This window comes from Gopherus evgoodei, chromosome 24 (genome assembly GCF_007399415.2).
Source record: "Gopherus evgoodei ecotype Sinaloan lineage chromosome 24, rGopEvg1_v1.p, whole genome shotgun sequence".
NCBI classification, from domain to species: domain Eukaryota; kingdom Metazoa; phylum Chordata; order Testudines; family Testudinidae; genus Gopherus; species Gopherus evgoodei.
The window spans coordinates 10,435,457-10,457,312 of NC_044345.1; the positions used below are offsets into that span (position 1 = coordinate 10,435,457).

Genomic DNA, 21,856 nt, shown 5'->3' on the forward strand with positions numbered 1-21,856 from the left:
CCTCTGCTTCAGGCTTTGCACCACGCGTGACGCTGTGCGTAGTCTCATCAGATTTATTGCTCCTGGGACCCCCTTCCCACCCCCCGTCAGGTGATATCACCAGCTGTTTAGTGCCACAATCGGCCCATGAGTCTCCTCCTCTCGCTGCCATGGAAAGCGCCCAGCCTTGATCAGCAGCTGCCCCGGGGCTGTTGGGAGCCGGCCACTCACTCACTTCTGCACAGCCTTCTTCCCGGTCTCCACCAGCTGGGTGATGAGCTCCACTAATTCGGTGTGCAGCCGCTTGGCGATAGGCGAAAGCTGCTCATTGGCCTGCTCCAGATAAGCCCTAGGGTGACAGATACTTGGTTCCTTAGAGACGGGCAGGACTTGGCTGGGGAGATGCAGCAGCCGGGGCCCTGCCTGCCTACTGGGCACGGGGACTGCACGCAACACTATGTGGGGAAACTCAGGCACAGAGCAGGCCTGCGTCCTGCCCAGGCTCACACAGCACTCAGTGGCTCCTGGCCCCATGCTCAGCCTCAGACCATGCTGTGTGCAGCGGACTAGGCTGGAAATGATCCTCACTGCAGCCTGGGACTCTGCTACTGTGGCTTTTCTGTTCTTCCCACTCCACCCGCCCTGCCTTGCTACTACAGGCTGGGGTGGCATGTCAGAGGGCCTGGAGCAGGGGCAATCTGCTCTCTCAACACTGCAGCGTCTAAGTGCTGAGGCTCCCCAGCTGCTTGTGTGCACCCAGCAGACTCTGCCCGTTCTGAACTCCCCATTGCCCCTCTCCCTCCAGGTGCCCCCACCCCCAGATGGCAGCACCCCCCCTCCACACTCCCCACAGCAGCCCGTACCTTGCCTGGGTCTTTAGCTCCTCGGTCTTCGCCTTCTCCGGCAAGTGCTTGCTCAAGTATTCAGACACAGTCTGGAAATACTGGGTGAAGACATCCGAGAGGCTTGGGGTTTCTGCGTTGCGCTTCACCACTGCACCTGCGTGGCCCGGAGAGCTGGGTTAGGCCCCTGCCTCATGCAATCTGTGGGGCTGGGGCAATCCATCAGCCCCAGGGAGTCCAGAGGAGATCCGATAGCCCCATGGGGCAGGGGGGAGTGAGGAGATCCCTCAGCCCCAGTGGGAAGGGCCCCAAAGATTGTGCCCAGTTCCCTGCGCTAACCCACTTGGCCACACCCCCTCCCAGAGCTGGGAACAGAACCCAGAAGTCCTGATTCACGGCTATCCTCTAACCTAGCCCCTCCCTCCCTGAAGAGGCTGGCCCTGGGTGAGATCAGGAGCCTACAGGGAAGAATCTCACCCACCAGTGAATTCCAGGGCTGCTCGGGGGAAGCAAGTGGGGCAATTTGCCCCAGGCCCTGCAGGGACCCTCATGCAAATATAGTATTCTATAGTATTGCAACTTTTTTTTATGGAACAGGCCCCCGAAATTGCTTTACCCCAGGCCCCCTGAATCCTCTGGGCAGCTTCGGTGAATTCGGCTCTTGCCAAGTGTGCAGCATGGCCCGTAGGGAGCTGCTGAGGGCTGGAGGTGCGAGGTCCATCCCACAATGATCTCGGGGCCAGCGCAGACGGACCATGCTGGGGGTGGAGGGCATGGCCCTGGCGAGGCTCTTACCTTCCAAGCTGCACACACAGAGTAGCACCACAGCCAAGACCAACACCTTCATCGTGACAGGCGCTGCGCTCCGGGACCTGCAGGGCAGAGGGGGCTGGGAATCAGCAGCTGCCCCAACCAGCCCCCTTGTCCCTGGCTTACCAGTCAGGCCCCCGGGGAGGGCCTGATTAAGGAGAGGGGCAGATGGGGGCTAATTACCCCATTAACAAGGAGACCAGCCACAGGAGCCCAGGAAGATTGTGCCGGGGGGGGGGGAGGCACACCCCCTTTAGGTAAAGGCCAGGAACGCTGGCTAACAGCACAGGTGCTCTGGAGTGCGAGGCAGAGGGGACGCGGGGCATAACGGCTGGGCAGTGTCTGTAGGACAGAAGGGCTCTGAGCAGGCCATGCACAGGGGAAGCCCCTAACGTGGGCACCACTGAGAGCTGTGGCGGAGGGGATCAGGCTGTCGGTCTCCCCAGCGTGACAATGGCCCTCTGCCCTGGCACTCAGCTCGGCCAGGCCTTGGTGGGGGCTCTGCACAGCTGATCCCTGCCTCCCCACCTGCCTAGGCCCAGTCCCTGGGAGGCCACGGACAGCAGCGCAGGCTGAGCCGGGAGACAAAAGCTCTTCCACCTTGGGACGGGGAGGAAGCAGGGGGCACTTGTGGGCATGGCAAGGGCTGCCTGGTAGCCCAGCTCCGCTGGTGAGCAGGCAGTGAGACTCCTCCAGCAGCAGCTGCGGGGGACCCACCCAGGACTTCCCCTGGGGCACTGCACAGGGAGCCGGGGGAAACTGAGGGCAAGCGGGCTTTTATCCCACCCTGCCAGCCAGCCTCGTCCAACTGGGTCCTGTTCCCACCATGGTGCCCACCTGTGCTCATGAGGGACAGCACTTCCCACCTCTGCCAGGGGAGGAGCACTAGGCTAGAGCCTGGATGGTGTAAGTGGCCCTAACCCCACTGATGCTCCCAAGGGGAGCTGGACACACTCCCGGGTCTCCCCGGCCCCCAAGGAGCATTTCCAGGGCAATTTCTGTTTATAAAATAAATCCTTAATTGCCCACTCCCACTGCCATGGCCGCCCAGCCATGGGCCAGCATGGTACTAGACCCAGGGGAGCCGAGCAGCCTCTGAGAGGGGAAGGCAAAGGGGCTGCTAGCCCCACGATCAGTGCCAGCGGCCCAGGGAGCAGCAAAGGGCTGGTGGGGCCCCATGGAAAGACACTAGGAAGAGGAAGGAAATAATTCAAGGGTCTGTGATGCTGAGAGCAGGGCTCATGGGGTCAGCTGCCCTGTCCAGCCATGTCCCTCCCTGGTCCCCTCTCCCTGCCCCTCACCCCCGCTGCCCCCTGCTTCCCCGCTCAGCTCTGCCCCAGCCCTGCATGTCCCCAGGCACCCCACTGTCCTGCTCAGTCCTGCTGTGCCATGTCCCTGGTCTCCGAGGCTTCCACCCCATTTCTCAGCTCCCCACCGCCCCCATCTCTTCCCCTCCAGCCTTTGGGTCCTTTGGGCCAGGCCCCCATGCATTTCCAGAGGGCAGGGAGGGCTCCAAGAGGGGATATCTCTGACCCTTGCTCCGCTGGCGCCCCGGAAAGGAGGGTGGGATTTGCCTGGCTCCCCCTGCCTTAGAGTGGATCCCCTGGCTCATGCTCTGCCCTGTAGCCTGGGGAGCCCTTGGCGGGTGAGGGTGATGGGGTCAGGGGATCTGAGTCCCATGAGAGGCCTAGAGAGGGGCATGAGCAGCTCAGCCTCACCTGGTGCCCCCTCACCCCCCGGGACCAGCTCCAGGGTGGCTCTTGCTGTTGAGTGGCAGAAGTAGCACCAACCCCCCAACTAATCCAGTCCTGGGCAAAGGCTCTCTCATGCCCAGGAGCCAGCCGGGCTCTGACGAGGCAGGCGGGGGGCCGCTCTCAACCACCCAGGGAGGGCGAATCTCAGTTAAAAAATCCAATGTTAATTCAAAATCTCAAATAAGCTCATTGTTTCCCTGTAAACCCGCCCCCGCCCCACTCTGCTCTGCAGACAGACCTGCCGGGCTGCTCACCTGAGGCCTGGGCTAGAAACTGGTCAGGAACAGCAGGTGCCCTGGCTGGGGCTGCAGGAGCTTATATCCCCCGACCTGCTGGGCCAGCCCGCGCTGCCCACTCATTGGTCCCCGGGCCGGGGGTTCACTGCTGTGCTGGGGAGGGAAATGTGCTGATGTTGTGCTGTACAATCACTAACTGACAAATCCCTGGTAAATAGGCTGGGGCTAAGGGTCGCGTGGTGGGGGTTGCTGGCCATTGCACAGTGCATGGGGTCAGCGGGACAAACACCAGTGTCACCAGGCAGTGTCTGAGGCACTGTCTAGGGTCTGCTGGGCACCAAGGGTAGTACTGTTACGGGCACTGCAGCAGCACGCTCTGTCCCCTGCAAGGGGTAGTGGTGCCCGGGGCCAGTGGTCACTGTCCCGCTAAATCCCCCCTTTAAGGAAACGTGTTTAGGGGAACAGCAGACAACCTGGGGAATGGGGCCAGGTGTTAATCAGGGAGCTGGTGAAAGCCTGGCTGTGTGGTGACCCTAGGAGCAGGGAGCCCCTGGAAGCAGGGCTGGAGCCTGGCTGTGGGTGGGCTGGGGAAGCAGACCCAGGGTGGAGGATGGTGGAATCCTGGCACAGGGGGAAGGGTTTGGGCAAAGGAGATGGTATCTTTATACAGACTTGATAAATTGGGCCCCAGGCAGGGGAATGTGCCAGGAAGGCGTCTGTAATGAGATTCAGGGGAGGAGCAAGGCAGTGGCGTGCCAGGCTGTGCCACAAAGGACATGCTCTGGACTGGCACCCACCCCGCTGGCATTGTCTCTTCCTCCCATAGTGCCTACACGTCAGGAAAGGAGATTGCACAGTGGATCTCCTGCAGGGAGTCAGAGTTTAGCACAGCCCTGGATGTGTCTGACCAAGAGTGAGCTCTGGGGCTGGGCCTCACCATAAGGTAGAACAGGTATCAGGCTTCAGGACAGGTCACCAAGGGTCAGGAAGGAATCCCCGACCTGAACCAACCACCCCCGGGTAGCACTGTACACCTGGCCAGATGTGCTAGGTGCTGCAGCAGGAATTGGCCATCATGGATAAAAGCTCTAGATTAGCTGGAGCAGACGGGCTGCCCCAGGAAGCCGATGGGGCAAGCTGAGTGGGTCCCAGGGCTGTGGGCTGAGCTGGTAGGGCTCACTACTATCTCCTATTCCTCTGTGAATTGGGGCCTGGAGAGGGCAAGCGTGGGGCTAGTGGAGCTGGACAGGGCAGTGACTCAGCCCTGCCTGTCATGTACCCCACAGGGAGAGCATTAACCCTTACAGCCTGTGTGGGGCACACAGGCCAGTGAGCAGGGAGAGCTGGAGGATTCTCTGCAGCTTCAGGTCTTCAAACCACACTTTGAGGACTTCAGTAACTCAGACATAGGTTAGGAGTTTGTTACAGAAGTGGGTGGGTGAGATTCTGGGGCCTGCATTGTGCAGGTCAGACTAGATGATCATAATGGTCCCTTCTGACCTTAAAGTCTATGAGTCTATGAGATTCCAGCTGCTGGGGCCTCAATCCAGGAAGGAGCCTGGAGCCAGCCTGCCTCCCTTGCCCTCACTAGTACCTCCCACCGGAGCCAGTTCCTAGGGGCTTAGCCAGCATTTGCCATGGGAAAAGGCCACACTGCTTGGCAGGAGGGCACGGGGCTGGAGTCCTCCAGGGGTGTCTGACCCATGAGGCTAGGGCTGCTGATTTGCTAGCTGACCTGGAGCCCTGCAGGGGAAAGCTGGGTGCAGGCTAGGGGGAAAAGTCTCCTGGCTCCCTGCACCGCACTAGCCCCTGCTCTCCCTCCGAGCTGTCCTGCCCGGACTAGTCTAGTGCACCCACACCATCTGTGCACCTAGGGGTGAAGGACAGTGTGACTTAATCTTATCACTCACTGACCGTTAACCTCCAACATGTCAGGATGAGTCAGCGGGGTGGAGGTGGGAGTGGCCCTATGGGACATTCCAGGCTAAGCTGCGCAGTGCAGGGGGGCGGAAGAGCATTCATTGCTCTCCAGCTCCTGTCCTTGGAGGATCTCAAAGCCCTCTAACAGCATTTATTTATCAGGCCCACAGCCCCTGGGGAAACTGAGGCACAGAGCCAAGGCATGACCTGCCCAAGAGAGCCAGGAGCAGCATTCCCCCTCCTGTGCCTAACCACTCCACAGAGCACCTAGGAGGGGTGTTCGACTGCCCCTGCCACAGGCCAGCACCCAACCACATGAGGAGCCTGGCTGGGGGGGCCCATGGCAGAGCTCCCCCGTGCAGCTGGCAGAGAGGGAGAGCAGCTGTAAGGTTTCCCTGACTCAGACAAAGCTCCTCAGTCAGTAGCAGCAGAAAGTGGCTTGCTGGCTCTCTCCTGTTGTCACATGGCAGATCCCTGGAGCTGGCTCAGTACTAAGGGCCCTGTGGCTTCACTGGCCACAGAATTATGGGGAGACAAGGCCTTGGGGCAGCCGGCAATGGGGCTAGCAAATCCCTGAGCCCAGAAGGGCAGGACAGATCCGCAGCCCTCACTGGCCCAAGCATGCGGCCCTCTGCAGGGGCTGCATGGATCCCTGAGCACTCCAGCTGCATGTGCCAGGGCAGCCCTGGCAGGGGGAAGGCTCGGCTGGTGTGGGGCCTTGGAGAGAGGGAATGGGCCAGTTTGGCAGCCCCCCTCCCCCATGCAGGTCGGGTGTGGGCTGGAGTTCTGCAGCTGGCCTGGCCTGGCAGACAGCGCTAGGGCGCAGGGTGAGCCCCCCATGCCGCTATGCCTACCGATCCACAGCTCCCAACCCAGAGGTGCCAAACCATTTGCTTTTCCACGGGAGCTTGCAATGACCATGGGTTTGGGTCACTGCCTAGGTTTGGCCCGATGTTGGCAGGATGACTGGGCGCTTGCGGGACGCACACAGGGTCACCTGCCCAGATCAGAATCTCGCTAACATCGGTGTGAAGCCAGAGTCACCTGCTGGTGTTGGCGCAGCTCCTGGGGATTCCTGCAGCTGTAACCGAGAGCAGAGGCCAGGCCAGGGTCCCACCCAGGCCCAGAGGATGTGTGTGTAGACAAACCTCTGGGACGTACTCACTGCAGTGTCGGGAGCTCCTAACTGGGCAGCCTGGTGTCCTCTGTGGGTGGCAACATGATGTTCCTCATCCCTCTCCTCCAGCCATTTGCTCAGACGTGCTGCAGACTGTTAGAGGAGAGGCACACTGTGCTCTCACCCACATCTTGCATCTTTCTTGCTCTGGTTTTCCTTCATTTAAAATGAAAATCATTGTTGGGTGAAAATCTACCACCCGCTCCTTGTGTACAGAGGAGTCTCAAGTCAACCAAAGAGCCTGCAGCCTTCCCCCCGCCCACACCAGTAGGGCCCAGTCAGAGTTACCCAGATCATCTTAGCAGCAGCATTTCCTGACTTAACCCCTGGCGTCCATAACCCAAACATTGCCCCGGGTCGCAAACAGCTCTACTCTGTGTTGGCACAGCCCCACTCCCTGCCCTCTGGGTTAGGGTCACCTTCCAACACAGATGGGCCTACTCCACCTGCCCCACTAAAACGGGGCCCAGGCAGGAACTCTCCTAAAGCCCAGAGGTGTCCGGGGCTCAGTTTGGGCTACTCCATTTTCGGCAGTCTGGCACAAACCATCCTGGTCAGGTGGCACTGCCAAAGTGCTGCATGGCAGCTCCCATGCCTGGCTGCTTCCCTGACAGAGGGAGAGGCCCCGTGTTCCTCTGTGCAAAGGGCCAGTTATGTAAGTGCCACCCCCACATGGGCAGCACTGGGGCAGACACACCCAGGACAGGCAGGTCGCAGGCCTGGGGGATGCAAGGGGGCAGGCCCTGCTGGACTCCTGCTCTCACAGCCAGATAGCAGGAGGGCAGCGCAGAGGCCCTGCCAGGCTCTCTCCCCGCCCCCGCCCCCCCCCCCCCCCGGCTTGGTCACTTTGTTTGTTTGATTCTGTTTCCAGGAAAGCCCTGTGTTGACAGTGGGGAGGCAGTGGACCCTGGAGAGCAAGCAGGGGCTGGGAGTTGCCAGCGAGGGCCCTGCTCCAGCTGGGTCACAGGGTGCAGAGGGCTCCTCTCCTTTAAGCGGGGTGGGGGGGTCACTAACATGCTTGGCCTGAGGCAACATGGCCAGGAACCCACCCTGCAGGGGAATCACTTGGTTAATCTGGGCCCTGTGATTGGGGGTCATGAGAGGAAGTTCTGAGGAGAAAGGGATGAGAAAGGGACTCCCTCCCCCATCAGAATAGAGAGCTGGAGCAGGGAGAAAACAGGTCCCCCTTACCCCTGCTGATGCACAGCACCCTACAATTTCCCCTGCCCCCCCAGTTCATCTGCTCCCTCATTCAGCAGCCAGCTCCCACAATGCTGCGCTCCAGCCAGTTCCAGCCCCCCAGCGTGGAAACACCCCCAAACCCAGCCCAGGGGCAGGAAACTGCAGCTGCTCAGACCCACTGCTGGGAAGCCCCAGGGCCATGGATTCTCTGTCACTTGAAGTCTTTAGCTCATGATTTGCACACCTCAGTAACTCAGCCAGAGGTTAGAGGTCTATTACAGGAGTGGGTGCGGGAGGCTTGTAACGTGCAGCAGATCAGACTAGAGCAGGGGTTGGCAACCTTTCAGCAGTGGTGTGCCAAATCTTCATTTATTCACTCTATTTTAAGGTTTTGCGTGCCGGTAATACATTTTAACATTTTTAGAAGGTCTCTTTCTATAAGTCTATAATATATAACTAAACTATTGTTGTATGTAAAGTAAAAAAGGCTTTTAAAATGTTTAAGAAGCTTCATTTAAAATTTAATTAAAATGCAGAGACCCCAGACCAGTGGCCAGGACCCGGGCAGTGTGAGTGTCACTGAAAGTCAGCTCGCATGCCACCTTCGGCACCCGTGCCATAGGTTGCCTATCCCTGGACTAGATGATCACAATGGTCCCTTCTGAGGTACAAATCTGTGGCCCACCCCCGTGGGTCCTGCAGCCCGTCAATGGGTGGAGGGTAGAGGTGGAAAGAGCTCAGCATGGCTCCCAGACCCCAGCGCCGGCAGGGAGAAGCCAGGAATCAGGAGTGAGGGACAACCATCACCCTGTCATAGGCCCTGCTTCGACTGAACCCAGGAGGGCTCACATTCTGCTTTAATACACAATGATGAGCTCCCACCCTCTTGCAGAACTTCCCTGTCCCTGGGGGGTCCCAGCCAGGCACAGTCACCAAACAGATACAGAGGGATCACTGAGCCCTCTGAAAATGCCGCCACCTGGGGTGGGGGGCTAACAGTGCATGCAGTGCCAGTAGCTCAGAATGTCCTACAGAAAGTGGGGGGGGCTGCCTAGTTTGGAGTTTGTGCAGGCCTCCAGAGGCCCCTCCCCTCCGACCAAAAACGGTGGGGAAGGGCTAATGACCATCGGGAGCTTCACAGACACTAGTGATCTTGGCCCCACAACAGCCAGGGGGTCAGGATCACTGCTCCATTGTACACATGGGGAAACTGAGGCAGAGAAGGGCAACGGGACCTGTCCAGAGTCACAGGTGCCACAAGTGCCCCTGACACCCAAGCCCGGCTCTGGCACCAGGTCCCTCCGTGGCCCGCCCGGGCCTGCTGAAGCAAAGCAATGGGTCGGGGGGGCAAACCCCAAGGCATTGCCGGGGCGCGGCCGGGATACCAGGGATCATTAACGAGAACAAGCGGTACAAAGAAGTGAGCCGGCAAACAGCTGCTCGCTCACGCCGTGCCCCCCAGGGACCCGCCCGGGCCGCCCGGACCCCTCACCCCCAGCCCGACGGCACCTGGGGGGCGGGGTGCCCGCTTCCAACATGGCGTCCGGGGCGGTGGCCGCTCCAGTGAAGCCACTTCCTGCGGGGGCGGTGCCCGGGCGCAAGATGGCCGCGCCCAGCAGGCGCAGGGTGAGCGGAGCCCAGCACGGGGTCCGGGCCGTGTGAGCGCCGGGCAGCTGGGGGCGGCAGCGCCCAGAGGCACCGTGCGGGGCAGCTCCCCGGCTGGGGAGCCCCTGCCCAGGGATCCCCCTTCATCCAGCCCCCCAACTCTGCCTGGGGAGTTCCTTGTACACCAGCCCCCCAGCCCCCACCTGGGGCAGCCTGTGCCCCCAACAACTGCCCCCCCGTTCCCTCTTCCCCCTCGCCTTGTGGGCAGTTACCCCCTCTCTCCGCGTCAGGGCACCCTGCCCCCCAGCTCCCGTGGGCAGCCAGCCCCCCTCCCGGGCTCCGAGCCGTGCTGCCCCAAGGGGCTGTGGAGAGGGGACACGATCTCAGCCCAGCTCCGTGCAGGCGTCAGACCCTGCCGGGGGTCATGTGCGTAGGGTCCCCGGGGCAGGGGGCAGCTGGGGGTGCTCTGACGGGGGAACCCGCGGGCACCTGCTGATCCCGAACTCTCCAGGTCTTTCCTCCTCGGACTGGAGGCAGGGATTTGAGGGTGGGTTAGAGGGCGGCTACACCCCTGCATCCCCGGGCCAGGCAGCAGGGCCTGCGGGGTGATGGGGAACGTGCTGGCACCAGTGCTCGACTTGCACAGACCTCTGCGCCGGGAGGAGCCGCTTACCAACCCAGGCAGCTTCGATGAGCTCCACCGGCAATGCAAAGGTGAGTCTGGGCCACCCCTCTTGGGACAGAGGCATGCTGAGGGGATTGGAGTGTGCCCTTCTGCCAGCCGGGGGTGCTGCAGGGACCAGGGTGGGGGTGCGGGGAGCGCCCAGCTGCTCCGGCCTCCCATAGCTCCGGCCTCCCATAGCAGGGGTGCTGTGGCACTCGGCTCGCCTGTGTTTCCGGGGTCCCGTTCTGCGATTGGCAGCACTACGAGTGACCATGTGCAGACAGGAGGGAGTTAACGTGTTAGATGGCTGGGGAAGCCGAGGTCCGAGCCCTGGACTAGTAACGGGGTCTTCCCCCCCCATTCTCCCTAAACCAAGTTTCCATTCCTCCGACTCGCCCTTGATGAACTCAGCCCTGGCTGTGGGGCCTGGAGCACAGAGGAGCCGTCTGCCTGTCTCTGGCTCCGTGGCCCTTGCGCTGTGTCCCTAAGTCTCTCTCCGCCCCGTCTCCTTGCAGAAGTCTTCCCCCAGCAGATGGAAGGGGTGAAGCTGATCATCAACAAAGCCCTGAGCAGCCATTTTCAGGTCAGTTGCAGCTCGCGCCTCCAATTGTTTTCCGTCACCCCCAGTACCCTCCAGGCTTAGCTTAGCTCCTGCTTCCCCCGTGGAGCTGGAGGGCCCCTTCCGGTGCATGCGTTGGCCCCTCTTCAGGGGCTGGCAGCCAGGAGAGTCAGGAGGGATGGAGATGGGGGATCTGGGCACGTTCCCTCTCGGAGCTGGGCTCAAACCCACCAGCTGGGTACCCACTGACAGGCTGTTTGGGAAACACCTCCTGGGGGCTGGATTGGCTGGAGTGTCAAGGTGAAGATGCTGCCGGGATCTGGGTGAGGGGTTGGCGCAATGAGCCGGGGCTTTGTCACCTCCCCCACCCCTCTTCTGAGCGGTGTAAGGACACGCACACCCTAGTCGAGACTACACATCCCAGTGTGCAGTGCAACCAGTCAGGTTCGCACTGGGTCGCCGATGAGGGTCTCTGTTCTCTGGGCTCTGCAGCCTCAGAGAGATGGAGGAGGCCCTGGAGGAGGGGAGCCATGGCTGGGCTGGGAGGGGCAGTGATCAGGTGGCACTGTCCACGCTGGCTGGGCTGGAAAGAGCTGGAGCCCTTGAGGGTTGCACACAGCATCCTACCCCAGCACAGCCTGACCCCCTTGTGTCCTCCCCAGGTCACCCACACCATTCACATGAGCACAGTCGGCCAGTCCAGCTACCACTTCAACACCACCTACGTAGGAGACCGGCAGCTTAGCCCCACCGAGGTGAGCTGGAACCCAAATGTGCAGGGGGCTGAAGCAGGGGCTGGGAGCCAGGTGTCCAAGCTCAGCTCACAGCACCAGGATGGAGTAGGGTCTGAGATGCTCAGATCTCAGCACCCCAAAGCTCCCCTTGTTCTCAGTGGGGGGCGGGGATCCTCCAGTGCACTTGGTGCCAACTGAGCATGCTAGAAAATCTCCCCATAAAAGCAGGGGGTTGTGACCAGGACTCCTGGGTTCTACACCCCCCCCCGCCCCCGCATGCTGACTTGGATCCCTTCCCCCATCTCTGCAGCAAGTTTGATCCGGAGCTCCCTGGGCAGGCAGAGGGTGTATGAAGCATGTCTGTGAATGCTGGGGGCTTGCTCTGGTGCTAGGGAGGAGCAGAGCTGGGAGAGATGCCTCAGTCTCTTCACAGGGACCAGGGTGAGGGTTGGGACTCTGGTGTTTCTGCCCCAGCAGTGGGAGGGGTCCCCTGCTGAGGGATGTATGGGATCCCCACATAGGCTGCGTTCCCTGGCAGGTGAGTGACTGAGCTGCAGTGGGAGATTTCCTCTGCCTGCCGGGTGGATGTGTGACCTGTCACCAGTAGCCTCAGGGAGCAAGCCCTGCCGCTCACCCTCCATCTGAGTTAGAATCCCTGGATCCTGCTCATGTGGGCATCCAGCTGGCACCGTCTTCCAGGCTCTTACAGGGACGGGAGTGCTGGGCAAAGCAGGCGCCTGAGGGGCTTATGACCCATGGTGGCAGCAGCGCGGTCCCCCCATCCTCTTCAGACAGGGCCTGTGACCACAAGCTGGCTCTGAGTGCCCCTCCTTGCAGGAGGGTGGGGGGCTTCTTGCAGTCACGCTGCAGGGCCCCCCAGCCGACCTGCCTGCAGGGCCCAGTGCTGAATGAGCTTCCCGCCCAGAACCTGAGTGCACCCCAAAGGCCACAGCACCTCAGGAGAGGGAAAGGAGCCAGTGCTCCCCTCATTCTGATGCCATCGCAGGGTGCTTTGAAGCCTGACTCAGGATATTTGAACATTGAGGGCTGGCAGCAGCCCACGGGCATGGCAGCCCCTCCTCCCATGGGATTGGCATGACCGTGTGGGTGGGCCAGGGCTCTGGCTTGGAGGCTGGGCCTGGGCTGGGTGTGTTTGTGTGTCGGTCCGCATGGGGTGTGTTTCTGAGGCTGTTGGACGGAGGGGTGGGAATGGGTGTCAGGCTGAAATGTTGGGGCTTTGCCCCTGTCCGCGCTCTCCTTTTGGAAGCGCTTAGCTGGGAAGGTGCCACCAGGAGGAGCTGGAGAGCCCAGCCTGTGCTCAGTGGGTGCTAGGGCCTGGGTGCATAGGAGACAGGGCAAGGGAGGCGTGTGTGGGGCATGGGATGGGGGCAGAGCTCCAGCTGTGGGGAGGGCTGCGGAGGCCTCCAGCACAGCTAGTGCTCCCAGGAGCCAGGCTGAGGAGACCCCGCAGACTTGCTGCACCCCGCTCCCAAGCAGACTGGGAGCACGGCAGGAGGGAAGGCTCCCTAGGCAGGTGGCTCCCCTGCCATAGCCTGCGGGGCGGGGGCCGGGCTGCTGACGGCACCATCCCTGGGGTGTGTGCAGCTGGTGTGGGGCTCCCCCGAAGAGACCCAGCGCCTCCTGGCATAGCCCATCCCAGCGCCGTGCCCCTTCTCCCTGCAGACCTTCCCCATGCTTGTCGGGGACATCGACAGCTGCGGGAGCCTCAACGCTCAGGTGCTGCACCTGGTGGCGGAGCGGATCCGCACCAAGGCCGTCTTCCAGGTGAGGCCCTGCCCTGGGCCTGCAGGGTAGCGGAGGAGACAGGTGTGGGGCAGGGCATGTAGGGGGAATGGCATGTGGGTGTGGCATGGGGAGGCAGGGTGTGGCGTGGGTGGAGTGGGGGCCAGGGTGTTTTGGAGCAGAGGTGGGCAATGCATAGTGTCAGGGAGAGGGCATTGGGTGCCGGGCATGTGTGGAGGAATGGGGGCGTGGCACAGGGACCGTGAGGTGAGGGAGCTTGGGGGTTGTGGAGATGGAGGGAGCAGGGTGTGGGAAGGAGGGGGGACTAGGGGGTTGTGTGGAGGTGGGGGGAGCAGGGTGTATGGCAGAGGGGGGCTGGGCGTGTGTGTGGAGGTGGGGGGAGCAGGGTGTGTGGCAGAGGGGGGCTGTGTGTGGAGATGGGGAGGGGCAGGGCGTGGGGCGGAGTGGCAGAGGCTGTGTGTGTTTGTTGTTCAAAGTGCTGACGCTGAGAGTTAAGCGCTAGGACCTTGGCAGTTGCCGCGCTCTCCCAGCTGCTAATCTGGCTGCACCGACCCCTAGAGCCGTGGGGGGCTGGAGCCCAGCCAGGTCCTGCGCTGCCTCAGGTGCCCTGGTTTGGAATGGAGAGGGCTGTGGCTGGGGGAGGGGCTCCAGGTTCTCGGCTCCATGCAGAAGTGCCGGAGCAGTGAGGGCAGCATGGACTAGTGGCTAGAGCAGGGGTGGGAACCAGGATTCTGGGTTCTCCTTGCCTGTTCTAACACTGCCTGGCAGTTGCTGTGCCTCAGTTTCCCTCTCTGTAGTGGGGACGATGACATAGCCCAGCCCCCTTCCCTTGGGGGGCGTATGGGGACTGCCCCTGGCAGTCTGCAGGGGAGGGGCCAAGTGTTCTCTCCCAGTGCCTTTCTGGGCCCCTCACAGCCCCTACCTGCTGCCACAGGTTGTGTGTCTCCAGCTGTGGCTGTAGCCAGACCCTGCTCACACGCTCCCATCAAGGGGGCATTGTGCTTGGGAAGGGATCAGCTCCCCTCTGGTGCCTAGCTTCCCCTCCCCCCTTGAGCAGAGTTTACTCATCGCACCCCTGGGTGCTGGATGTGTCCCAGTGTGCACCAGTCGTGCGGGGCTTAATCCCTGCTAATTGGAATTCTCTGGGGAGGCTGTAAATGCAGGGGTAGTTAGGGGGAAATCTGGGTGCAGCACTGGTGGAGGGGCAGAGCACCCCAGGGCTGAGGGGTAGGGGTGGGGAAGGCTGAATGGAGCTACCGGGGCGAGGCCAGGGAAAGGCTGGGCGGAGCAGCAGTGCCCCCCATGATCATTGTGAGGCAGGGGGAGCTGCCCTGGGTTGGGTGGGGACCTCCTTTGGGTTTGCCTGGCTCTGCTTTCCCCTGTGCCAAGCTGTACCTAGAGCCCTAGCAAGGGCCCTCCAAGGGGCTTGAGGGGAGGACACAGTCAGGTCATGGCCCCAGCTACTGAGGGAAGGAGAGTGGATAGAAGTGAGATTTACTGGCTGCTCCCCAGATGAGGCCTCATGAGGACATGGGGCAAGGTGTAGGGCAGGGTGGGCCCAAGGGTTTGTGATGGGTTGGGGCATTGGGCAGGGATGATGGTGGGGCTGTGGGGTGAGGCATGGGGCTGTGATGAGATGGGGTCAATGGGTGAGGTGTGGGACAGGGCAGAGTGTGGGGCTATGGTAAGGTGAGGCGGGGATGGGGCAGGTCATGGGGTAGGGGAGTGGGGTAATGGGGAGGGCAGGGCAGGGGAATGTGGGGCAGGAGGTGCCGCACCGCCGGCTAAGCCCCTGCTGCTCCCTGCAGACACAACAGGCCCGGTTTGTGACGTGGCAGTTCGACGGGGAGCTCCGTGGCGATGACTACACGGCCACACTGACGCTGGGCAACCCCGATGTGCTCAGCCAATCAGGTGAGCCCCAGCCCGTGGGCCCTGTTGTACTGCCTCACTTCCTGTCCTAAACTCTCCTGCCGCTGGCTCCTTCCACCCCCTTCCTGCCCGAGACCCGCAGCCCAGGGCTCGGCACAGAGCTGCCCCTCCTCCCCTACCAAGTGTGTATAGCCTGGTGCCCAGCCTCATGGCCATGCTGCTCTGGAGCTAGCGGCGGGGCTGATGAGCCCCCCCCCATGTCAGATGGGGAGGGGAGCGTTGGCTAGTGTGCAGGGCTGGGAGTCAGGACTCCTGGGTTCTGGCACCAAGTTGCTGTGACCTTGGGCAGGCCCCTCCCTGCTCAGTGCCTCAGTTTCCCATTGGCTGGTGGTTGCGGGGTCCAGTGCTAACGGTCTCTCCCTCCCTGCAGTCATTGTGGTGGCGCACTTCCTGCAGAGCGTGACCTCGCGGCTGGTGCTGGGCGGGGAGATGGTGTATCACCGGCGCCCGGGCGAGGAGGGCGCCATCGTCACCCTGGCAGGGAAGTACACGGGTACGAGCCTGGCTTGGTCCCTGCTCCAGCCCTGCCTATGTCAGAGCTGAGCCTTGAGAAAAGGGGGGGAAGGATGTCCAAGCCCTGGAGCACAGAAATGTCACGGGATGGCACAGCTGGTACCCCTGCTTAGAGACCCTGGGGTGGGAGGCATCGTGGGGGGCAGAGGTGGGACTGGGAAGCATTGGCTGGGATAGCAGGGGCTGTGGGTCTGCACAGAGGGGCATCACAGGTGAAGCCTGTACAGCGCCTACCCGAGTTGTCCCCTCCTGGCCAGGCTTCCGCCCCAGCACGCTTCAGAGTGAGTTAAAGGCCGTGCCCAGCTCCTCCCCAGCCCTGCCCCCCATGCCAGCTTCACTCCCTCTGTATCTCTGCAGCTCTGAAGTGGGTGGCGACGCTGAACATTGGTTATGGTGGGGCCCATGCCAGCTACTACCACAGAGCCAATGAGCAGGTGAGCCCGCCCCCCCAGGGGCTGCCCCCATCCTCCAGGCCAGCCATGGGGCGCCCCTCACCCTGTGCTTCCTTCCCTGCAGGTGCAGGTCGGGGTGGAGTTGGAGGCCAACACCCGACTGCAGGACACAACCTTTGCCTTCGGCTACCAACTCAACCTGCCCCAGGCTAACATGGTCTTCCGAGGTGAGTGTGGAGCTGGGCCAGCCCCCACTCAGGCAGGGGGCTGCCCAGGGCTGTGCCAGCCTCGCCCAGGGGGCAAGGCATCTCCACAACCATTGGACCCACAGACTGCCTCTGTTCACAGTGCCAGAAGGTGCAAGATCACGCCTATCCCAGCATGGCTGCATGGTCCTGCTGGGAGCCAGCTGGTACTTGGACTGAGGATGTTCATAGCTGGGGTCTTCCCAACACCGCTCAGGTGTTTTGGCCTCTGATCCCCTCCACCCGCTTGCTGAGGGCTGGGCGTGAGCCTGGAACCTGCTCTCCCTTCGCTCCTCTCTGCCATGTGGGAACGTCCCAGCTTCTCTGTCCAGCTCCCAGCACCATCAAGCATGGAAGCAGACCCCCCAGCTACCACAGCGCAGGCCTAGAGTCCCTGAGCTACAGGGGAATCTCCCTGTTCATGAGCAGTTTAGGGCCTATTGCACACTGCAGAGCTGTTCGTATCCCATCCAGTAGGGGGCAGTAGCGACCCATCTGCCTATTCATTGTGTGTAAGGCTGTACTATTAGTGAAAAGGGCTAGAAACTTCTGCCCAGGGTTTGTGAAATCTCCCATCCCCCACACCAAGCCAGCCAGTCCCCTATGCCCAGAGCTGCACCAGAGCCAGCAAAAGCCCCATCTCCCTCTGAGCCAGTAAGCACTCCTGCTTCGGGGCCGGACCATAGCTGGCGCCCCCTAGAGGGGAAAGGCCCCACATCCCCCAGGTCAGTTCCTTTGCCCTTGGGCCAGATCAGAGCCAATGCCCCCAAGGGGAAAAGCCTGTCACTCGCATCTCCCGAGCCAGTCATTTTCCTTTCCCTGGGGCCAGATCAGAGCCAGCGCCCCCTAGAGGAGAAAGGCCCCATATCCCCCATGTCAATCCCTTTGCCCTTGGGCTGGACTGGAGCTGGCGCCCCCTAGAGGGGAAAGGCCCTGTTCCCGAGCCAGCGCTGCTCTCTCCCGAAGGATGCCTGAGGCAGGATTTTCTCCTGCAGGAGCCGGGCACAGATCTGGCTGTGTGGGGCCAACCCCCAACTGGGAGCATTGAGTGCTGGGAGCACAAGGGGTGGAGACTGCAGCCAGTGTCCCCTGTGACTTGACCCATGGGACTGCCAGGGAGCAGCAGCTGATTGACATTCAGCCTCACCCCAGGATAGCTCCCTGTCTGTGTGCCCCCTGAGTGTGCTCAGGGCTGCCTGGCTGCTCCCCCTTCCCCAGCCCAGCTCTCTGCACTCTGGTTGGCGTCTCCTGCTCCATCGGCAGCTCTTCTGGCCTGGGGTTCCCAGCCCTTGGCCCGCCTGATTCAGCAACAGCCCCAGAGGAGCTGGGATCAGGGAGGAGAAGCCGGCGCCCTGGTCCCCAAGGCTCAGGCAGACAGCATGCTGGGGGTCTGCTTATGGCCCCAAGCCACCCACTGCACTGTTGGGGCTCCTAGCAGGCTCCACTGCCCAGGGTGGGACATGCTGTGATTGGGGGGCTACAAGTCCATGGCAGCTGGCCGGAGCCCCAGGGAGTGGGGCCAAGAGCAGCCCTGTGCTGGGCTTTGGGGTGGAGCAGGATGACCTGGAGTGTGGACCAAACCGAGGTTTCTCCAGCTGGGAATGGGGGGCAGGCGGGTCTGAGCTGTGGGGGCTGGGCTCCGGGGCATGGTCTCTCGGCTGCTGGGGGTGGGGATGCGTCCAGCTGCCCAGTGGCTCCTGTCCCTTCCCCTGCAGGTCTCCTGGACAGTAACTGGTGCGTGGGGGGTGTCCTGGAGAAGAAGCTGCCGCCTCTGCCCGTCACCCTGGCCCTGGGCGCCTTCCTCAACCACTGGAAGAATCGTTTCCACTGCGGCTTCAGCGTCATCGTGGGCTGAGGGGGCAGTGCCCTCGCGGGGCTCCCTGCTCTCGCCCCAGCCGGTGGGGGCAGGGCAGAGCCTGGCACTAAGTGGATTCTGACTGGTTTGCTCAGGCGGGAGCAGGATCCTGGCCGTGTGCGTGGGGCGGGGCCGCTCACCGCAGCCTGGGGGGTGCGGGGGCCTGCCCGCTGCCTTCCTGACTCAGGGAGCCTTTGTGCCATGGAGCCAGTGCCCAGCTGGGGCCGGCCTGCAGCTCAGCCTGCCCCGAGTGGCTGCTCTTGTGTCCAGAGGGCATCTGATACCTGGTGTCCTGGGGGGCACTTTTTCTCCTCCCCCCACCAAGCCCTTCTCTGCAGGCGGCTGAGCTGGGGAGGGGATGTCACATGGGCATCTCCCTCCCCTCCCCTGGGCAGCTCGCCGAGTCACCCCAGGAGCTGCACAGTGGAGGTGATGCATCTCCTCCTGCTCTGTGCCCTGGGCAGGGGGGGTCCTGTGCTGTGGGGGAGTTTGGGGGGCTGTCCCTCTGATGTTCTCACGCTGTGTACGATGGCTTGGAACCTGATTAAAGTGTTTGAGTTGAGGGGTGGCTGGAGTCAGTGGCTGAGGGATAGGACTCGGACACCCCCCACCACCCGCAGCTGCTCCATCCTGCTGCACCAACTCTGTCCCCTGGCTTCTGCTGGGGCTTGGCTGGGCTGGATAGCCCCTGGGATCTCTCTCCTCAAGCTAGTTCTGGAGGGCTGTTTAGGGCTGGGCTGGGAGCTCTCTGCTCCCGGAGGAGTCCTTGCTGCAGGTTGAGAGAGGTTCAGTGAGGAAAGTACAGATGGGGTGGGACCCTCTCCATGCCCAGGTTTGCCCCATTGCTCAGGGTGTTGTTGCATGAAGCACCTTTAAAAGTGAGGGGGACTCCCCCTGAGCTGTGAGCAGTATGGGGCTTTGGATACACAGCTGGATGCACTGAGCCTACCCCTAGAGGGCAGCAGCACTACGCCACGTAGGCTGCAGCCCATGCAAGGCATCTTGGGTTGGGGCTGCACTGTGCCTGGCCAGCTGGAAGGGCAGGAGCCTAAAGGAGCGTGGGGATTTCCCAGAGAGCTGGCAGGGCCAGGCAGGCTGAGAGGGAGGATGGGCAGGGACATGAGTGGGGTTGATGTGCTTTGGGATGCTTGGGGAGCTGGGCACAGTGCAGGAGCTCCCCCCACAGCTCACATCTCCCCCCCCCCTTGGGCCTAGAATGTCCCCTCTGCCCACACATGCCCATGCTAACCTTAAACCCTCCTCCCCTTCCCTCCCCCACGGGGGGGGGAGCCACATGTACAAGGGGGCCTCTTTCCCCAGCACTCTGGGCACTCCTGTGGGGTTTTATGTGAAGCCCAGCCTGGCTGCCACCCTGTCCCCAGTCCTCTCTCCCACTCATTTGATTTCTGTTCCTTCCAGCCTCATCCAGCTGGGGGCGCCATCCCCCCTCCCTTGGCACAGCCCAACCCACGGAGCCAGGAGAACAGGTGCACTGGAGCCCAGCACCACTAACCCACTCATGGAACACAGGGGGTTGTACATTTCCTCCCAGCCTGGAGCAGACACTCTGATTCTCACCCCCACCCCCCGTACTGCAGGTTTGCTCCCTGCCCCCCAAGCTGGGGGTGCTGCCTGTGGGGCAGAGTGCCTGGATCCTTGGCTGATCTTACAGAGTCTGGGTTGGAGAGGCCCCATCAACTATCCTGTGTAAGGAGCCATTTGCCCCCGGGGCAGCAGGAGATTTCCCCAGGTGCAGCCCCTGGTGGCTTATGGCCTTACAATCCTGCACCTCTGGCCTAACCCTCGCACCTGCAGCTAGTCCCCAAAATGCTGCCAGGCTTCTGGGCCAGGAGAGTGCAGCCTCCTTGCTGGGGGGGGAGGGGGGTGCACAGTGAGGCTGGAAATGACCTTCCTCTTCTGGCCCTTCCCCTGCAGCTGGGCCAGGTCCCCTCAGTCTGTCCTGCTGCCCCCACTCTGACAGTCCCAGGGGCCTTGGGGCTGGCTGCCGGCGTCCTTCTGTGTCACACATCACCTCCATATTGGTGTACATAACAAAATTCAGGGGGGAGGGAGGGGAGCAGAGGGTTGGAGTGCAGGGTTGTGAGGGCTCCAGCTGGGGGTGTGGGCTCAGGTGGGACCAGAGATGAGGGGCTCAGGGCCTATCTAGTTTTGTCTGGCCCCAGCAGGGATGCTCATTGCAAATTTCCAGTAAGCTAATCTGCATAATTTGCATGGAATATATTTCAGCTTGAAACCAGTAGGTGGATGCATGGCTGAGGAGGACTGGGCTTGAAACCCTGCAGAGTGGGGCTCTTGGTGGATCTGCAGGGCCAGCCCCCTGATACCCACATGGCCCTGCCTCCGTGGCACAGCCAGGATGGGGACAGGTCTCCATGTCCTGGGCAGCTCTTGGCCTCTCCACTGAGCCTGGCCAGCAGTGAGGTGGGGGGCTGGAGCTGAGACCCACCAAACTCGCCACATACTGTGGCCACCAGCCAGCCATGGGAGAGAAGCAGCTTTGATCCCTGCTGTGCTGGACTGGATTTGCACTGGGGAGCTGCAGAGGACAGACTCTGCAATGCATCATCAGGCCCTTTCAGCACCAATGTGGCTGGGTCTGGAAGGTAGCAGTGGAAGTGCCGGCCCATGGGGGCTGATGCAGTGAGGTGTCTCCCTGCCCCAGGCTCACTCAACAGGCTCCCGCATGCTGCCTCTAATGACAAGGTCATGTACTGAATTTTCCTGTGTGGCTCTCAGGAGCTGCAGACCCAAGGCCTGGCCCTCTGCCCCTAAAGCAGTCGCTGGCGGCATAAGTAGGTTATTATCCCCTACGCGCAGCAGCCTGTGGAGGGAGGTGCAGCTGCACGTGTGCACACACAGGCACGCTGCCCGTGGGTTACAGCTCAGCAGCACAGGTGGGGACAGGACTTGGACGTATGTGCCCAGTGCGGCACTGGCAGCTCGGGGAGACTCCTGCTATTTGGCCCTGGCTAAGCAGAGCCGCTCCAGGTTCTGATGGACAGCTGGTCTCTGCCCTGGAGCAGCACCCTGTGCCCCCACCACCAAAAGTAGAGGGGAGGGGCCAAGCTCCATGCACCTGTTACTGGCCCCATCCCTCTGCTTTCAGGATGGTTGTAGCGCAGAGAGGAAGGGATAGGATTACCCCAGGCTCCTGCAGCCAGCCAGCCCCAGAGCGCTGTCCTGGACAGCCTGCCACCAGCACTCACCTGCCCCACCAGCACCCTACCCACAAGTGCAGCTATGGGCCCTCCCCCGGGGAGGCTGGGTGCTGACTGTAGGCTGCAGTTTATAGACTCCTGCTTATTCAATTAGCATGTGGCAGGCAGGGCACGTGGCAGACAGTTTCCCCTGAGGTCTGAGACCTTTGGTAATAAGGGCAAATCCCCACTCGATCTGATTCAGAGCAGGGAGGTGAAAGCAGGTCTGCCCCCTCCCCGGTGAGTGCCCAAGCCATCAGGCTGCAGTGGATCCTGGGCCAGGGCTCGCGCCAGCTCTTTGGAGCTGTTCCACGGTGTCTCAATAATTAACTCTTGGGGCCAGGAGAGCATGAGGCCGGTGCTCAGGGCACTCACCCGGGATGTGGGTCTAGGCCGTGCACCAATGACCCTGCCTGATTGTGCTCTGCCAGGGACCGGGCAGGGGAGCGCCTAGTTTGTGAGTCCAGCAGGGCTT

At 61.9% G+C, this 21,856-nt stretch overlaps 2 protein-coding genes across 5 annotated transcripts; one reads left to right on the forward strand and one right to left on the reverse strand.

Moving 5' to 3' along the window:
• Window positions 1-48: 48 nt before the first annotated feature.
• On the reverse strand, window positions 49-9,452 carry APOA2 (apolipoprotein A2). 4 transcript variants are annotated; one of them, XM_030542153.1, is made up of 5 exons: window positions 9,410-9,452; window positions 6,707-6,874; window positions 1,617-1,693; window positions 843-978; window positions 49-328 (listed from the first exon to the last, which is right to left on the reverse strand). In XM_030542153.1, the coding sequence occupies exons 3-5, from the start codon at window positions 1,666-1,668 to the stop codon at window positions 211-213; spliced, it is 306 nt and encodes a 101-aa protein (XP_030398013.1). In that variant the 5' UTR covers window positions 1,669-1,693; window positions 6,707-6,874; window positions 9,410-9,452; the 3' UTR covers window positions 49-210. The 4 variants fall into 4 exon arrangements, with proteins under 4 accessions (XP_030398013.1, XP_030398014.1, XP_030398016.1 ...); XM_030542154.1 differs by having other exon boundaries at window positions 6,586-6,874; XM_030542156.1 differs by lacking the exon at window positions 6,707-6,874 and adding an exon at window positions 3,640-3,774 and having other exon boundaries at window positions 9,410-9,448.
• A 69-nt stretch (window positions 9,453-9,521) lies between these two features.
• On the forward strand, window positions 9,522-18,725 carry TOMM40L (translocase of outer mitochondrial membrane 40 like). Its single transcript, XM_030542302.1, has 9 exons — window positions 9,522-10,219; window positions 10,685-10,752; window positions 11,391-11,483; window positions 13,146-13,247; window positions 15,035-15,140; window positions 15,529-15,651; window positions 16,029-16,105; window positions 16,188-16,290; window positions 18,024-18,725. The coding sequence occupies exons 1-9, from the start codon at window positions 10,114-10,116 to the stop codon at window positions 18,161-18,163; spliced, it is 918 nt and encodes a 305-aa protein (XP_030398162.1). The 5' UTR covers window positions 9,522-10,113; the 3' UTR covers window positions 18,164-18,725.
• The last annotated feature ends 3,131 nt before the right edge of the window (window positions 18,726-21,856 follow it).

What these genes read in the sequence shown, in the direction of transcription:
- APOA2 (XM_030542153.1), bottom strand. Translation starts at nt 1,668, where the DNA reads ATGAAGGTGTTGGTCTTGGCTGTGGTGCTACTCTGTGTGTGCAGCTTG. An exon ending in CTGTGTGTGCAGCTTGGAAG is followed by an intron (nt 979 to 1,616) that starts GTAAGAGCCTCG and finishes CGGGCCACGCAG; the next exon opens with GTGCAGTGGTGAAGCGCAAC. An exon ending in GAGCTAAAGACCCAGGCAAG is followed by an intron (nt 329 to 842) that starts GTACGGGCTGCT and finishes CTGTCACCCTAG; the next exon opens with GGCTTATCTGGAGCAGGCCA.
- TOMM40L (XM_030542302.1), top strand. Translation starts at nt 10,114, where the DNA reads ATGGGGAACGTGCTGGCACCAGTGCTCGACTTGCACAGACCTCTGCGC. An exon ending in GGCAGCTTAGCCCCACCGAG is followed by an intron (nt 11,484 to 13,145) that starts GTGAGCTGGAAC and finishes TTCTCCCTGCAG; the next exon opens with ACCTTCCCCATGCTTGTCGG. An exon ending in ACCACAGAGCCAATGAGCAG is followed by an intron (nt 16,106 to 16,187) that starts GTGAGCCCGCCC and finishes CCTTCCCTGCAG; the next exon opens with GTGCAGGTCGGGGTGGAGTT.